Consider the following 18,476-nt stretch of genomic DNA (forward strand, 5'->3'; position numbering starts at 1 on the left):
TGTTGCTCCTGCACCACCTGCCTCGGGAGCAACACCCCCCCCCCTCCCCCGACTCCCTCAGAACCATTGGGGATATCAGTCCCATTCCCCACTTCTGCGCCGGAGAAGTGTAAGTCTTCTCCGGCTCCTCTCACTAGGAAAGAGTCCCTTGGGTCACTCCCTTCCCAGGTTTCTGCTGGTGGGAAAGATGACACCCGCCAGTGGCTGAAGAGCCCAAAAGCAGCTGGTCATAGTGCTTCACGCTCATCCTAAGTCCCAGAGACTGAACGAATTAAGTCCTCCAAGCCAGGGAAACCCAAGGAGCAGCAAGAGAAATCCAAAAAGGAGATCCTCAAGACCAAGGGAATTGTGGTGGCACCCACACCACCGCTACCTACAAGCTCTGCATCTGAATATGGGGTGAAGATTCTGGCAGCTGCTGAGGACCTAGATCTCACCAGACCCTCAGACACAATGGATATAGACTGCTCAGGCAATCAGACGATGGCATCAGGTGATCCTGAGGCGTAAAGTTCCATGCCTTCCCAGTCTCATGATGTCATCCTCCAGTGGAATTGCAGCAGTTTTTTTCACCACCTGGCTGTGCTACGGCAACTGTTAAGCTTTACACCTGCTTTCTGCATTGCCCTCCAGGAAACCTGGTTCCCAGCAATTCAGACCCCTGCCCACCGCGACTATAAGGGGTATTACAGGAACCATAGCTACTATAATAGTGTCACGTGGAGTTTGCGTTTATGTTCTAAACTCAGTGTGTAGTGAAACTGTGCCACTTCAAACCCCTCTTGAAGCTGTGGCCGTCAGAATAAGGACAACGCAGGAAATAACTGTCTGCAATGTATATCTTCCTCCAGATGGTGCAGTACCCCTGAATGTATTAGCTGCACTGATTGTTCAACTCCTTAAACCTTTCATACTTGTAGGAGATTTTAATGCCCATAATCCCTTGTGGGGTGGCACTGTGCTTACTGGCAGAGGCAGAGATGTCAAAACTATACTGCCTCAATTCGACCTCTGCTTCTTAAATACTGGGGCTGCCACACATTTCAGTGTGGCTCATGGTAGTTACTCTGCCATTGATTTATCGATTTGCAGCCCAGGACTTCTCCCAGCCATCCACTGGAGAGCACATGATGACTTGTGCGGTAGTGACCACGTCCCCATCTTCCTGTTACTGCCCCGGTGTCAGGTCCACAGACACCTGCCCCAATGGGCTTTAAACAAGACGGACTGGGAAACTTTCGCCTCTGCTGTAACCATTGAATCTTTCCCACATGGCAACATCGATGTGATGGTTCAGCAGATGACTAAAACAATCATTTCTGTGGCAGAAAAGGCAATCCCTCGATCTTTAGGATGCTCCCAGTGAAAGGCAATCCCTTGATGGTCTCCGGAAGTCCCTGAAGCAATTAAGGAGCGTTGGCAAACTCTACAGTGGCATAAGCAGCATCCTTCTGTGGAGCACCTCATAGCCTTTAAATGGCTCTGTGCCCACGTTCGCCAACTTATCAAACGACAGAAGCAGGAATGTTGGGAGAGATAGGTCTCAAACATTGTAAGCCATACGTCACCTTCCCAAGTCTGGGCAACGATCAAACGTGTTTTTGAGTACCAGACCCCAACAGGTGTTCCTGGTGGCTGGAAGGGAAGTCCTCTTGTTCACTACATGCCACAGTGAATCCTATAGCGCCCCATTTTCAGAGTGAAAGCTCCTCAGTGCCCTTGCACATTGCCCTGACACTGTTCCTGGGCCAGATCGGATCCACAGTCAGATGATTAAACATCTCTCATCTGACTACAAGCAACATCTCCTCGTCATCTTCATCCGGATCTGGTGCGATGGCATCTTTCCATCGCAGTGGTGGGAGAGCACCATCATTCCGGTGCTCAACCTGGTAAAAACCCACTTGGTGTGGATAGCTATCGGCCCATCAGCCTCACCAACATTTTTTTTAAGCTGCAGGAATAAATGTTGCGTCAGAGGTTGGGTTGGGTCCTGTAGTCATGTGGCCTACTGGCTCCATGTCAGGGTGGCTTCCGCCAGGGTCGCTCTACCACTGATAATCTTGTGCCCTCAAGTCTGCCATTCAAACAGCCTTTTTCAGACACCAACACCTGGTTGCTGTCTTTTTTTATTTACAAAAATCGTATGGCATGACCTGGCGACATCATATCCTTGACACATTATACTAGTGGGGTCTCCAAGGCCCACACCCAATTTTTATCCAAAATTTTCTGTCGCTTCGTACTTTCCGTGTCCAAGTTGGTGCCTCCCTTAGTTCCCCCATATCCAATAGACAGGGGTCCTGCAGGGCTCTTTATTGAGTGTATATCTATTTTTAATGGCCATTAATGGTCTAGCAGCAGTTGTAGGGCCATCCGTCTCACTTCTCTGTTTGCAGTCTTCTGCATTTCGTACTGCTCCACCAGAACTGGTGTTGCTGAGAAGCACCTACAGGGTCTTAGGACTGGTTTTTGATGCCTGATTGACGTGGCTTCCTCACCTTCAGTAGCTTAAGCGGAAGTGCTGGCAGCACCTCAGTGCCCTCCGCTGCCTGAGCAACACCAACTGGGGTGCAGATCGCTCTACGCTACTGCAGCTCTACAGAGTCCTTGTTCAATCCCGCCTTGAATATGGGGCTCTGGTTTATGGTTCGGCGATTCCCTCAGTGTTGCGTTTGCTTGAGCCAGTGCACCACTGTGGCATTCGCCTAGTGATAGGAGCTTTTAGGACGAGTATCCTGTTGCCGGCTGGAGTCCCTTGATTGCAGATTAGGTGTGCATAACTACTGGCAAGTTGTGTTGCACACATTCATAGTTCTCCTGCGCATCCAAATTACTGTCTTCTTTTCCTGCCCACAGCAGTTCATCTTGCACATCGGCAGCCCAAGTCAGGGCTTCTAATTGTGGTTCATGTCCAATCCCTTCTTTCCGAACTGGAGTCCTTGTCTTTACCACCTATATTTGAGGTCAATTCATGTACACCTCCAGGGTGTAAACCTAGATAGCAGCTTTGCTTGGTCCTTTCACATGGCCCTAAGGACTCAATTAGCCCCCCAGCTCTCTGCTGCCACTTCCTCTCAATTCTTGACATATACCAAGGCCATGAAGTGGTGATGAGGCTCGATGCCTGATGAACACATCAGCTTCTCGATGTCCATGAAGAACGTATTGAACAGCGTTCCTTGCCCGATTCATGCAGTGTTTCCACTGCCGAGCCAGTTATCTCGTGCTCTTGAGCACATCCTTACATGCCCTGGTAAGTCATTTCTTCTGTGTAGTGACTCCTTGAGCAGTCTACAAGCTAATGACCAGTGATACCCTCGTCATCCTTTGATAGCAACCATCCAAAAGTCCATCTATGCCCTGGAACAATCCAGTTGTTCAGTGGTGTTTGTCTGAATCCCAGGTCACATCGGAATTCCAGGCAACAAACTGGCCGACAGACTAGCCAAGCAGGATACACGGAAACCACTTATGGAGATGGGATTCTCTGCAACTGACCTGCGTTCAGTACTAGGCCGCAAGGTTTTGCGGCTTTGGGAGACGGATTGGCATAATCTCAGTATGCACAACAAGCTGCATGCCATTAAGGAGACTACGAGTATGTGGAAGACCTCCACGCAGGGCTCTTGTAGGGACTCTGTGGTTCTCTGTTGGCTCCGCATTGGCCACGCTTGGTTGACACACGGCTACCTCCTGTGCCATGATGACCCACCTCAGTGTCAGTGCGGTGCCCGGCTGACAGTGGCCCATTTCTTGGGGAGCTGTCCTCCTTTTGCTGCCCTGCAACAGACTCTTCAGTTACCGGACTTGTTGCCATTAATTTTTAGCATGGATGCACTCCTGCGTGCACTTTCTGCCAAGCACTGTGCAGGGCCATTTTCTGCGCTGACGACGCCCATGGACCACATGTCACCTAACATCCAGCACGGTAGCCGGTCCGTTGTGGTGGGGCCGCCATGTACCCTCTTCGTTGTAGCCCCCTGACAACACAGGGATCGCTCTACTGATGCCTGCGCTGTTCACTCCCCACGTATGCCAAGGAGTAGATGCCCATCTCCCTGGGGCATCAGGACTCCCGGCAATGGCCATCCTGCCAGGTGGCTATTGCTGTGGCTGGGTGGCACCCGTGGGGAGAGCCCTTGGTCGGAGTAGGTGGCATCAGGGCGGATGACCCGCAATGAAGCGTGGTACATCATCTATCGCTGGTGGGCCTCCACCAGCAGTCTCTAAGCGATCGAGGTCTAACCTCAACGGGAAGAAATTTGATCAGCGATCATTTCCCTCCCTAGCTACTCCATGGGAGGAACGTCTTGCTAAAGAAAGCAGTGGAGAATATTCCCCCCGGTACCTCGTGTGTACGCGAGTTGATGGAGAATCGTTCATGTCGACCAAGCCCCAGTTTTTTGTGGAGCATTTAGAGGACAAGTTTGAGGAGGTGGAGGTCTTGTCCAAGATGCGCTCTGGTTCTGTGCTAATCAAAACGGCATCCTCTGCCCAGTCACGGAGGTTGCTCCATTGTGACAAGCTGGGGGATGTTTCCGTTAGCATCACGCCGCGTAAGAGTCTCAACATGGTCCAGGGTATTATATTCCACAGGGATCTTCTTCTGCAGTCCGACAATGAATTACGCGCCAACCTCGAACGACGAGGTGTTCACTTCGTCCGGTGCATCCATCGGGGTCCGAGGGATAATCAGGTAGCCACCGGTGCCTTCATCTTGGCCTTTGAGGGTGATGTCTTACCCGAAAAGGTTAAGGTGATGGTTTACCGTTGTGATGTGAAACCATATATCCCTCCTCCAATGCGGTGTTTCAAATGCTGGAAGTTCGGGCACATGTCATCTCGCTGTACTTCCAGCATCACGTGTGGGGTTTGCGGACGTCCGTCGCATCCTGATACTCCATGTGCTCCGCCTCCCATCTGTGTTAACTGTGGAGAACACCATTCCCCCTGCTCACCGGACTGTCGGATCTTCCAGAAGGAAAGGAAGATAATGGAGTATAAGACCCTGGACCGCCTGACCTACACCGAGGCAAGGCGGAAATACGAGCGGCTACATCCAGTGTCCATGACGTCTACCTATGCCGCTGCTGCAACACCAGTTCGCTCTCAGCTCTGCCAGAATTCACCGGCCCTCTTGGTTGGGGGGGGGGGGGGGGGGGGGGGCACTTCACTCCCTGTTGCTCCTGCTCCATCTACTTCAGGAGCAACACCACCCCAACCACCGGGGACATCTGTTCCCCCTTCACAGCCAGAGAAGCGTGTGCCTTCTTCGGCTCCTCTCGCCCGGAAGGGGTCCCTTGGGGCCCTCCTATCCCAGGCTTTGCCCAGTGCCAAAGCGGACACCCGCAAGTTTGTCAAACAACCACCGGTCGCTGGTCGTAGGGCGTCACGGTCGTCTTCAGTCCCTGAGACTGACCCAGTGAGGCCCTCCCAATCAGACCCACCTAAGGCACAGCGCGCAAACCAGTCGAAGAAAAAGGCTCCCAAGCATCCTGAAATTGCGGTGGCCCCTGTCCCACCGCAACCTTCTCCCTCTGCGTCCGAAGATGAGGTGGAGATTCTGGTGTCCGCTGAGGACCTGGATCTCGCCAGTCCCTCGGACGCAATAGATGGCTGTTGTCCAGGTGGTGACTCAGTAGCAGCAGGGGCCCCGGAGGCGTAATCTGCCTCCCCAGTCCCTTCACGCCTTTCCCATCCATGGCCCATACCATCCTCCAGTGGAACTGCAGCGGTTTCTTCCACCATCTAGCTGAGCTCCGCCAACTTATCAGCCGTCATCCTTTCCTTTGCATTGCTCTGCAGGAAACTTGGTTTCCAGCAATGCGAACCCCCGCCCTCCGTGGCTATCGGGGTTATTTTAAGAACCGGGCAGCTTATGAAAGGGTGTCTGGTGGCGTCTGCATATATGTCCTTAACTCTCTTCACAGCGAGTTTGTACCTCTACAAACAGCTTTAGAGGCTGTCGCTGTTCGGGTGTGAACGCCACAGGCTATTACCGTCTGCAGTATTTACCTTCCACCGGATGGTGCTGTCGCGCAGCATATCCTGGCTGCTCTGATCGCCCAACTGCCGCCATCTTTCTTGTTGCTGGGCGATTTCAATGCCCACAACCCTCTATGGGGTGGGACTGTCTCCGATGACCGCGGTCGTGCCGTGGAGCATTTGTTGGCTCAGCTCGACCTTAGCCTCTTGAACACCGGTGCTCCCACGCATTTCAGTGTAGCCCATGGCTCGTTCTCGGCCATCGATCGGACTTGTCCCATCCCTCCACTGGAGAGTGCATCCTGACCTGTGTGGTAGTGACCATTTTCCCATCTATTTGTCACTGCCCCAGTGTCATTCTTCTGGGCGCCTGCCCCGCTGGGCTCTCCACAGGGCTGACGGGCCGGGTTTTACTTCCGCGGCAACCATTGAGTCTCCCCCACAGGGTGACATTGACGAGGTGGTCCGTGTGTTAACCACGTCAATCATTTCGGCGGCCGAGGCTGCCATCCCCCGCTCTTCTGGACTCCCTCGGAGGAAGGCTGTACCCTGGTGGTCGCCGGAGATTGCTGAGGCTATTCGCGACCGTAGGCGGGCCCTCCTGCGTCATAGGCAGCACCCGTCTCTCGAGACCCTCATCGCCTTTAAGAGGCTCCGTGCCTTCGCCCGTCGTCTTATTACACAGTGTAAGCAGGAGTGCTGGGAGCGGTATGTCTCCTCCTTGGGCTCCCGTGTCTCCCCCTCGCTCGTGTGGTCCCGGATACGGCGGATTTATGGACACCAGACCCCTGCGGGTGTCCCTGGGATCTCTTTGGACGGCGCTGTCTGCACGGACGCTGCCGCCATTGCTGAACACCTTGCTGCGCACTTCGCTAAGAGCTCTGCGACTGCAACTTATCCCCCCCCCCCCCCCCCCCCCCCCCCCTTTCGCTCTCTCAAGGAGCGTGCCGAGCAGACGCCGTTATCGTTCCGCACGCGTCATTCTGAAAAATACAATGCTCCTTTCAGCGAGAGGGAATTCCTCGCTGCCCTCGCCGATTGCCCTGATACAGCACCAGGCCCGGACTGCATCCACGCACAGATGCTGAAGCATCTCTCCAGGGACTGCCAGAGACACATCTTCATCATCTTTAACCGCATCTGGAGCGAGGGCGTGTTCCCGTCGCAATGGCGAGAGGGTCTTATTGTCCCCATCTTGAAGCCCGGTGCGGACCCACTGGCGGTGGACAGCTATCGTCCCATTACCCTCACCAACGTTTTGAGCAAATTGCTCGAATGTATGGTGGGGCGGCGTTTGTGTTGGGTCCTTGAGTCGCGCGGCCTCCTCGCTCCATCCCAGGGTGGCTTCCGCCGGGGCCGGTCTGCAGCGGACAATTTGGTGCGGCTGGAATCTGCTGTCCGTACGGCCTTTGCCCGACCTCAGCATCTCGTTGCTGTATTTTTCGATCTGCGGAAGGCGTATGACACCACATGGAGGCATCACATCCTCGCCACGTTGCATGAGTGGGGTCTTCGTGGTCGGCTCCCGGCTTTTCTTCAAAGCTTTTTATTGCGCTGCTCTTTCCGGGTGCAAGTCGGTGCCACCTCTAGTTCATCTTATATACAGGAAAATGGGGTCCCGCAGGGCTCGGTGTTGAGGGTCTCCTTATTTCTAGTGGCCATTAATGGTCTGGCTGCAGCAGTGGGGTCGTCGGTGTCTCCTTCTTTGTATGCCGATGACTTCTGCATCTCATTTAGCTCCGCAACTATGGGAGTCGCCGAACGCAGGCTGCAAGTCGCCGTTCGCAAGGCAGCATCATGGGCTCTGACTCATGGTTTTCAATTCTCTGCTGCCAAGACTCGAGTTATGCACTTCTGCAGGCGTCGGACGGTCCACCCTCATCCTGAACTTTACCTCGACGGCCACCTGCTTGACGTGGTGGACACTTGCCGCTTCGTGGGACTCGTGTTTGATGCCCGGCTCACATGTCAAGGAGACGACCGATGTGTGGCGCTCCTCCCTGCGGTCTTCTCGCAGGGACTCTGTTATCCTGTGTCGGCTCCGCATCGGCCATACACACCTGACGCACGGCCATCTTTTGCGTCAGGAGGATCCCCCCGTGTCGGTGTGGGTCCCGGCTGATGGTCGCCCACATTTTATTGGAGTGGCCCCGACTGCGCACCCTTCGGCAGTCTTTTAATCTCCTGGGCACCTTGCCTTTGATTTTATGCGACGATGCCTCCATGGCTGACAATGTTTTACATTTTATCCGTGCTAGTCCTTTTTATGGATCCATTTAGGGGGGTCCTGCACCTTTCCGTTTCTGTGTCTTTTGTCCTCGCGTCTCTCCATATTTGTTGCTGTTTTGGTGTGTCGTCAGATGGTTGACTCTTTCCCCTTTTTTTTTTTTTTTTTTTTTTTTTTTTTTTTTTTTGTTCGGTGGTCAGTCAACCAGTCTCCCGCCATCTTCTTTTCTTCCATTTCTTTCTGTCTAGTGTTCGTCTGTACTCTTCTTTTCTGTAGTGTTCGTTGCCTAATTTGTGTTCTTTAGCACCTGGGGGGGGGGGGGGTCTCCTTCCCCTTGGGGTTTTATCTGCTCTGCGACTTTGTCTCGCCTGTTTTTGGAATGGGGGACTGATGACCTTAGCTGTTTAGTCCCTCTTAAACATCCCAACAACAACCACCACCACCACAGTCATCTGCTCTCTGTTTTTATCCCTTCTACCTGTTTCTTGCTTCTCTCTGTGGTTTTCTCTTCCTGTTTTATCCATAGTGGTGTTGGTTGCCCTTCTGTCTTTCTGGTTCTTCCTTTCTCCTGTTATTGTGCTATATGTCTCTTTTCTTCTCTCCTTTGTGTAATTATTTTACCAGGAACAAGGGACTGATAACCTCGCAGTTTGGTCCCCTTCCCCCTCTTTTGAACCACCCAACCAATCTCAATGATCACAACAATCACAAAACGGTTGTTTGCACAGTAGAGAGTTGGGAAATGGTTGTGATTGGTCATGATATCTTCATTTGAATGAACCTAGTTATTCCCATCAGCCACTATGCCAAGTAGAGCTTGGCAGCTGTGGGAGGTATGGTACAATTTGTTCCAAATTTTACACGTTTACCGGTTCAAATCCGCTGAGTAGCGTGCCGTGGTGTCAAGAAACTTAACCACATAATATTTGTAAACACTATTCGACAGCCAACATCATGTTAGCATAATTTTTTTCTCCACAAACATTTTTTCATAATGCGTAAATTGTTGGAAAATTATAAATATGTTGATGCAAAATCAGGTGCAAATTAACATTGTGGGCATAGTAAATTTGACGGGACCGATTAAAAAAAAAAATGTCGTAAATGGCGGAAAACATGAATTCCGGGAATGTAAAAGTGGAATTATTCTGTATTTTTAAAAGTGTGTGTGGGAAGTCATTGGTAAATCACCTTCTGAATATAAATAATGGCAGCCCATCCAATCTCCTTGTAATTAAACACGTTTTTCAGGAGAATGTTATTGTTCTGCCTTAGTCAGATTTTAATACTGCCCTTAGTAGGCATTGTTCCTGTACTAGCATCATGGTCCCTGTCTTTGATGACTTTCTCAAAATGATCGGGCCTGTTTCTTACCAGGAGATTAGGAGATTTAATATATTTGTGTTGCGTGTTGGCTATGTGATTATTTCTTTGAGAAACTTATTTGACAGTTGACTTGATATTGGTTTGCAAGACTGTTTATTTTTACTGCCACCAATGTGTACATAACTTCACCTATGTTAGTCACCCGTACTACTGCAGTATACTCAAGAGAGCAGGGCAGCACAGTGGTTAGCACACTGGACTCACATTGAGGAGGACAAAGGTTCAAACCGGCATCAGCCATCCTGATTTACGTTTTCTGTGATTTCCCTAAATCGCTTAAGGCAAATTCCAGGGTGCTATCTTCAAAATGGCATGGCCCCATCCTTCTCAATCCTTCTCTAATCCGAGCTTGTACTCCATTTCTGATGACTTCGCTGTCGACGGGACGCTAAACACTAATCTCCTCCTCCTCCTCCTCCTGCATGCTCAGGGTACTTCTAAAGCCTCATTCAGACCGGAATGAATGAAAGTGAACACAAGTGAATGAGCAGTAATAGCAATTCACCAGTGTTCACTACCACTCACTTGTACTTGTGAACATGTGTATACATTGGAGGGAAAAGATGAGAACTCGAGATAAGGAGCAAATTCCATCAACCGTACTAATGCTGCAAATAATGATCTCAACAGCTCAAGTTACTGCAATAATATAAAGTTTGATATTCAGAAATCCACTTAACTGTGAATTACAGCTCCAGCTTAAACTTTGCCCATATGTCAGTTGATGCTTTTCATTGCCTACTCATTGTAAAATTTGAAAGAGAACACCAATTACTGACTACCATTTACCTCCCCACTTTCCAACCCCCTCCTGCATTCCAACTCCAAGTCCATTCCGCTCCAGCCCCCCGTCCGCTCCAGCCCCCCGTCCGCTCCAGCCCCCCCGTCCGCTCCAGCCCCCCCGTCCGCTCCAGCCCCCCCGTCCGCTCCAGCCCCCCCGTCCGCTCCAGCCCCCCCGTCCGCTCCAGCCCCCCCGTCCGCTCCAGCCCCCCCGTCCGCTCCAGCCCCCCCCGTCCGCTCCAGCCCCCCCGTCCGCTCCAGCCCCCCCGTCCGCTCCAGCCCCCCCGTCCGCTCCAGCCCCCCCTTCCGCTCCAGCCCCCCCGTCCGCTCCAGCCCCCCCCGTCCGCTCCAGCCCCCCCGTCCGCTCCAGCCCCCCCGTCCGCTCCAGCCCCCCCGTCCGCTCCAGCCCCCCCGTCCGCTCCAGCCCCCCCGTCCGCTCCAGCCCCCCCGTCCGCTCCAGCCCCCCCGTCCGCTCCAGCCCCCCCGTCCGCTCCAGCCCCCCCCCCCTTCCGCTCCAGCCACCCCGCCCCGTCCGCTCCAGCCCCCCCCCCCCCCGTCCGCTCCAGCCCGCCCCCCCGTCCGCTCCAGCCCGCCCCCCCGTCCGCTCCAGCCCGCCCCCCCCGTCCGCTCCAGCCCCCCCCCCCCCGTCCGCTCCAGCCCCCCCCCCCCGTCCGCTCCAGCCCCCCCCCCCGTCCGCTCCAGCCCCCCCCCCCGTCCGCTCCAGCCCCCCCCCCCGTCCGCTCCAGCCCCCCCCCCGTCCGCTCCAGCCCCCCCCCCGTCCGCTCCAGCCCCCCCCCCGTCCGCTCCAGCCCCCCCCCCGTCCGCTCCAGCCCCCCCCTCCCCTAAAGGCCCCCCCTCCGCTCCAGCCCCCCCCTTCCGCTCCAGCCCCCCCCCCCTTTCCGCTCCAGCCGCCCCCCCTTCCGCTCCAGCCCCCCCCCTTCCGCTCCAGCCCCCCCCCTTCCGCTCCAGCCACCCCCCCTTCCGCTCCAGCCACCCCCCCTTCCGCTCCAGCCCCCCCCCCTTCCGCTCCAGCCCCCCCCCCTTCCGCTCCAGCCCCCCCCCCCCCCGTCCGCTCCAGCCCCTCCTCTGTTGTGACCCCTCCTCAACTCCAATCAATCCTGCTCTCCAACATCAAACCACTTCAAACGCTGCCCTCTCTAAAACCTGCTGTCCAACACCTCCAATCTCCAGTGTCTGCCCCCTCCACATGAAACCTCCCCCTCCACTCCCCGACCACAGTCCACCTCCAGCAGCTATTCTCCCCCCCCTCCCCCGTTGTACCGCCCATCTCCTCCCTCCCCCGTTGTACCGCCCATCTCCTCCCTCCCCCGTTGTACCGCCCATCTCCTCCCTCCCCCGTTGTACCGCCCATCTCCTCCCTCCCCCCTTGTACCGCCCATCTCCTCCCTCCCCCCTTGTACCGCCCATCTCCTCCCTCCCCCCTTGTACCGCCCATCTCCTCCCTCCCCCCTTGTACCGCCCGTCTCCTCCCTCCCCCCTTGTACCGCCCGTCTCCTCCCTCCCCCCTTGTACCGCCCGTCTCCTCCCTCCCCCCTTGTACCGCCCGTCTCCTCCCTCCCCCCTTGTACCGCCCGTCTCCTCCCTCCCCCCTTGTACCGCCCGTCTCCTCCCTCCCCCCTTGTACCGCCCGTCTCCTCCCTCCCCCCTTGTACCGCCCGTCTCCTCCCTCCCCCCTTGTACCGCCCGTCTCCTCCCTCCCCCCTTGTACCGCCCGTCTCCTCCCTCCCCCCTTGTACCGCCCGTCTCCTCCCTCCCCCCTTGTACCGCCCGTCTCCTCCCTCCCCCCTTGTACCGCCCGTCTCCTCCCTCCCCCCTTGTACCGCCCGTCTCCTCCCTCCCCCCTTGTACCGCCCGTCTCCTCCCTCCCCCCTTGTACCGCCCGTCTCCTCCCTCCCCCCTTGTACCGCCCGTCTCCTCCCTCCCCCCTTGTACCGCCCGTCTCCTCCCTCCCCCCTTGTACCGCCCGTCTCCTCCCTCCCCCCTTGTACCGCCCGTCTCCTCCCTCCCCCCTTGTACCGCCCGTCTCCTCCCTCCCCCCTTGTACCGCCCGTCTCCTCCCTCCCCCCTTGTACCGCCCGTCTCCTCCCTCCCCCCTTGTACCGCCCGTCTCCTCCCTCCCCCCTTGTACCGCCCGTCTCCTCCCTCCCCCCTTGTACCGCCCGTCTCCTCCCTCCCCCCTTGTACCGCCTGTCTCCCCCCTTATACCGCTAGCCTCCCCCTTGTACTGCCCATCCCCCCTCCGCCCTCGCGCCGCCCCTCTCACCCCTCCGCCCTCGCGCCGCCCCTCTCACCCCTCCGCCCTCGCGCCGCCCCTCTCATCCCTCCGCCCTCGCGCCGCCCCTCTCATCCCTCCGCCCTCGCGCCGCCCCTGTCACCCCTCCGCCCTCGCGCCGCCCCTGTCACCCCTCCGCCCTCGTGCCGCCCCTCTCACCCCTCCGGCCTCAGGCCGCCCCTCTCACCCCTCCCCCCTTTACCGCCCCTCCCCCCTTTACCGCCCCTCCCCCCTTTACCGCCCCTCCCCCCTTTACCACCCCTCCCCCCTTTACCGCCCCTCCCCCCTTTACCGCCCCTCCCCCCCTTTACCGCCCCTCCCCCCCTTTACCGCCCCTCCCCCCCTTTACCGCGCCTCCCCCCCTTTACCGCCCCTCTCCCCCCTTTACCGCCCCTCTCCCCCCTTTACCGCCCCGTTACTGCCCCCTCCCATCAGCTCCACTCACTCCTCCTCTTCACACTCCTGCATCTCGTCCAACTTCTGCCCCATCTCATTCCGCAACCCAAGCTCCTCTCTCAGCTCTCCTCCACCTCAACAATCCCATCCAAATACCTCTGATGTAAGTATGTGTATGTATGTGCTCTGAAGAAAAGTTTGAAATCTTGGGTACGATGTACAATTTTTGTGTGCGTATCCACTGCTCAACATTCCTTGTGTATGGTGAGGAGTTGTCCTGTCATATCTTAAATGTGTTTTCTTTATTCAACTATATAATTGTGGGTATGAATGACTTATCTGTATATTGCTTTCTGGCAATTTCATCTATACCATGGCCCTTATCCTGTTAATCAAATCATACCATTGATGATTCTTAATCTTATACATGCACTGTTATCACTGCCAGCAGCCATTGTATCTGTTATACAGATGAAACCAGATCTTGTCTCTTTTTTTTTTATTTAAGTCATTCATTGATTTCAGTGTAGGTATCACTCAATGGATCTTAATGTGTTTGCCATTAGTGTGATTGTATTATATAGTGATGTTAGTAGTATCCTTTTCCCCCTTGTGTTATCAGGAAAGAGACAAGCAAAAATTGGCAAGTCTCAGTCTCAAGATGAGAGCAGCGATGAACACCACGGCAGCTTCCCCTCAAGCAGTGGCCACAGTCACCAGTCTATCAGGTATGTTGAAAACACTATGGTTTATTGCATCTTAGGTAGTTTGAAGGAATCAGTGACACCATTTTATTAAAATAAACTACATGTAATATGGTGTACTCCCAGTTACTCCTGTTAAGTGGAGGAGAAGATGCATGAATAATAATAAAAAAAGAAAAGGCTAATCGAGATACTTTCAAACATTTATTCTTTGTTAGAAAGTTTATCAAAGTTCTGTGCACAGGTGGTGTAGGCTTGTTTACTTCTTAAAATAGTCTGCGTTGTAGGTCTGCTGCTGAGAGCAGCCGAATTTTTTTTTTACGTCATTTCAAATTTTTCGTGCAGAGATCATGTGACTGTATTGAAACACCCTTGGGTCCATATAATCTAGAATAGTATCAACACATTGCAGTGTAGTACAGTATCTGACAAGGTCATTGTTTTCATCCCATCTTTCACATTCACAGTGCTCTTCTTTGCTTTACTGTGAAGCAGCTGTCACAATTTCAGCATCACTCATGTTCTGAAACTGGTTTCACATACGGCAATCTTCAGCCACTGATTCAAGTTTTCTTCATTGGCATCTTCATGACATTCAATCCCATTGTCAGATTCATTATTTGTGCAGTTGTTATTTCTTCATCACTGAAACCTTGAAGATCAGTTTCTTCCATATCTGGAAAAGTTGTCCTCCATGATTGAACTAGTGTACATGGCTTGACTTCCTACTAGGTATCAGAAACCCTGTGTATTGCACTTAGAACTGTCAATTTCTTCCAGAATGACAACAAATCGTCAACATCGACCTGCACTCTCAGTAGACTAGTCCAGTAGTGCATTCTATCAGTGCAATTATGCCTTGGTCCATTGTATGTATAATGGGAGTCACCTTTGGATATAAAAACTTAGTTACGTTGAGACTATCATCAGATATGAGAATTCTCTCATCAAGTTGTGATGGGGAGTTGTCAAGTAATAGAACAGCCTTTTGTGGCAATTGTTTTTATTCTAAAAAATCACCAAACTTGTGGTACAAACTGAATGTGTGGAACCAGTTTTTGAAAATTTCACTATCCACCATGCTCCTTTTTAGTGTAATAATGCATAGAGAGACGCTCAGCTATGATATCCTTTATTGCTCAGGGTTTTTTGAAATTCCAATCACTTGTAGTTTCACTTTGTGATTTCCAGAGCATTAGCAGTGCACAAAATTGTAATGCACCCTTTAGACGACTTACATCCAGGAGCACAAAAGCACAAACTTTGCTCTTAAAAGCAGGGGTTCTGCTCAGTAGACATTTCCAGTACAGACCCCTTTCGTATGCATTATAAATTTTGTCTCATGCGAAATCCTGTACTTCCACAAATTTCTGAAATTCTTCCCGGAAGGAACCAGCCACTGTCCTTGCACAATAAGTTCACGGATCCCAAGACATTGTTTAAATATGGTTAGCCACCCAGATGAGGCATTAAATCCTCTCTGCAACCTTAGAGTGTCAAGACAAAATTTGGCTTTTTCATCACACAGTACGTATGAAACAATTATACCTTCTGCTCTTTTTTGGCTAAACCACTACAAAATAGCAGCATCTGGTTCTCAGATGTAGATCTCTTCATGCTTTTTCCATACAGGTGGCCCTGAACTAGAATCACCTTCCCTGACAAAATCCTGCATTTTCTGCTTATTCTTTTTTATGCATTTCAATACCATAATCAGCACTTAGTTTTGTGGAAGTTTCCCCCTTCTCAGATCTTTCATTTAATTCTATTTTTTGTTTTAATATCAACAATGTTTCTTTCGTTTCTCCGTCATCATTTTTACAAATTTCTTTTAACTTACTTTATTGACACTTACATGCTGATTATCATCATAAAACTGAGTTGGTTTTCGATTTACACAGAATAGGCTGGCCAATAACAATGGAATTGGTACTCTATTATCATGTGGCAGTTGTTTAATCAATGTAAATGGTGTTTATTGTCACACTATGGATTATATATTGCTGTTTACTAGAGAAAAATATTGCAAACCGAATAATCCGCACACTAATAATTGGGAGCACACATTGTTAGCAACATATATTTACATTATCGGATATCTTGCAGTAAATTGTGCCAGCAACAAAGCTAATGAGTCATTAATTTTAATTGATTTAACAATATATCCTCATTAAACATTGTAATAATTAATGCTAATACTTGCCTATGCTACAGTTAACTTTTATTTTAATATGATATAAATTGAAGTGGTGTTAATCCATTTTCTGAAACAATAAGATTTGAGGTGAATTGTTAGTGCAGTAATGATGGGGTATGTAGAAGCAGTCTCATCTTCTGAAATGGAGATTAAGTGTAATTTTCATATTACACATTTTGATACTGCAGCACTACAATAAACTTTGCTAATATACTACCAGTGCTAACAGTAATTCATGATTCATCATTATCTTCTAAAATCTGTGCCTTGTTGTTACATCCACTCTCCTCCAATCTGTGCTACCCTCTTCATTTCTTGATCACTGTGTTGCTTAGTTATTTCGAAATTGGTTTCCCAGAATTAATCCTTCAAAAACTTCTGTTTTAAACTTGTGTGTGAATCAATGGTTGCCAGATTACAGCCTATGTGCTGCATGCAGCCTGAATCAAGTACTTGTGTGGCTTGTGGTTCAAATCCATATTTTTTATTAATATTTTTGTATTACAGAATTTGACCAATTATAGACTGCTTAGAACCTAACCAGAAGTTCTTCATGGTTTGACTGATGGCCCGCCTCTGTTTATTTTGTGTCTTTTTGTTGTTGGATAGGAAATTTTGTTGTTAATCAGCAGCCTGAAACTTTCTGTCCTGTATGATGTCTGTATGAAGTTTTCTCAGATCCTTTCTTGCTCTTCAATCCATCCCAAGGTACTTTTTCTAATTTGGCAATGAAATTAAATATTTTCATCGTTAGCCTATTGTCATTTTGTAAACATGACCATAAAACTTCAGTCCCCTCTGTCTTATTTTGTCTGTGACTGTTTCTAGGTTTCTGCTATGTTCATTTCTTCTCTTTGTCTAGTTGTTATCTCTCTTCTTTTGTAGCCCTAAAATTTTTCTTGGTATTTTCCTTCCTTTTCCAGTTCTGCTTGTTCATTTCTTTTATTCAGTGTTAGGTATTCAGATCCGTAAAGTGCTTCCCGTTTAATTACTATTGCGTAAGGTTTAATTTTTGCCTGGTATGGTGCTGATCTTTTATTATACCAGTTTTGGGTGACTGTGTTATTTCCATTTGATTGGATCCATTCTCCCAAATACTTAAACCTATCAGCACTTTTGATGTTTCCGTGTTGTGTTTGTATGTATTTTTTTCTGTTACATTTATGTTCAATATATTCTGTTTTCTCATACGATATTTGTAAATCTAGTTTTAGCTACAGTTTTGTGAAGTGTTTCTATCATTATCTTTGCAACTGTTATGTTGTTAGAAATTACTGCAATGTCATCTGCAAAAGTGAGACATTTCACCTCAGTTCCTCCTCTTCATTGTTCAAGATGATTCCTTCAATATTTTTCTCTTGTACTTCTTTATGCCAGTATCTCATGACCTTGTCCAAGATTGGACTGAAGAGAATTGGTGAGAGCCCATTACCCTGCGCAACACCTGTGTTAGTTCAGAAGGGTTTAGAACTTCTCTTAAGAATTTAAACTTTAGTAGTTGTGTCTGTTAGTGTCTGTTCAACTAACTGTCTAGTGGTTTTGTCGATACCTGCTTCTTCCATTGTTAGGAATACTGTCTGTCTCTCCATCCACAGAATTGTAGACTTTTTTAAAATCAATGAATGTATTAACTGTGTGAATGTTCTGCATTCTTCTGATCCTTCTGTTTTCAAGTTAAAAATTTGCTCTCCACACGATCTATATTTTCTGAATCTCACATGGTACTCTCCAGTTGTGTGTTAGGCTTGGTCTTCTGTCTTATTCAGTAGAACTTTAGGTATAATTCTGTAGGTGACTGGACATAGAGATATGCCTCAGTAATTGTTGGAGTCTGTCCTGTCTCCCTTCTTATGTAGCTGATTGATTATGGCTTGTTTACAGTCACTCCGTGTTATTCCATGCTCCCAGCAATCCTTAATAACCTCATAAATGGTTTCTTCTGCCTACTTCCCTTCCCTTTCCACATCTCAGCCAACTTCCCTTCTTCACCTTGCACTCTGTTGTTTTTCAGCTGCCCAATGCATTGTTCAATTTTACGCAGTGACTGAGGAGGATTTTGCTATTGAAGCTCTCTGAAAATTAGTCATTGTGTTGGTTCCTTGCAGTTAAGGTTTTTGATGTATTTTGCTAGCAACTCACAGTTGCCTTTGATGTTGTTGCTAATCAGTTTGTCTGTTGAATCTTTGAAATGCAGGCTCACCTGCTTTTTCTGTTACATCTTCTTTGAAAACTTTGTAGAAGCCCATATTTGAAACTCGTATTTATTCCCCCACCCCCATTGTTTTTGTCATATTTCCATTTTTCTGTGCAAATAATTTTTGATGTCTATTCCCTGATCTCAGTGAATGTGTTCCAATCTGTTTCCTTTCTGCAGGAGTTCCATTTTTTCCAAGCTGTTAGTCTATTCTCTGTCACTTTGTCACATACCTTATTCCACCAACTATGTTGCCTCCTCCTTCATGGTTGTTCTAGTTCTTTCACCATTTCTATCATTGCTTCTCTGAC

The 18,476-nt window shown here is 50.4% G+C and overlaps 1 protein-coding gene across 1 annotated transcript in view; it reads left to right on the forward strand.

Annotated features, from left to right (window-relative positions):
• The window catches only part of LOC124804706 (dmX-like protein 2), a 327,684-nt gene that overhangs the window by 34,912 nt on the left and 274,296 nt on the right, over positions 1-18,476 (forward strand). Inside the window, exon 10 of the mRNA XM_047264965.1 lies at positions 13,693-13,798. Coding sequence (XP_047120921.1) covers positions 13,693-13,798 — 106 coding nt within the window. The remainder of the gene's footprint in view (positions 1-13,692; positions 13,799-18,476) is intronic.

Source organism: Schistocerca piceifrons, chromosome 7 (assembly GCF_021461385.2).
Source record: "Schistocerca piceifrons isolate TAMUIC-IGC-003096 chromosome 7, iqSchPice1.1, whole genome shotgun sequence".
In the NCBI taxonomy this organism is placed as follows: domain Eukaryota; kingdom Metazoa; phylum Arthropoda; class Insecta; order Orthoptera; family Acrididae; genus Schistocerca; species Schistocerca piceifrons.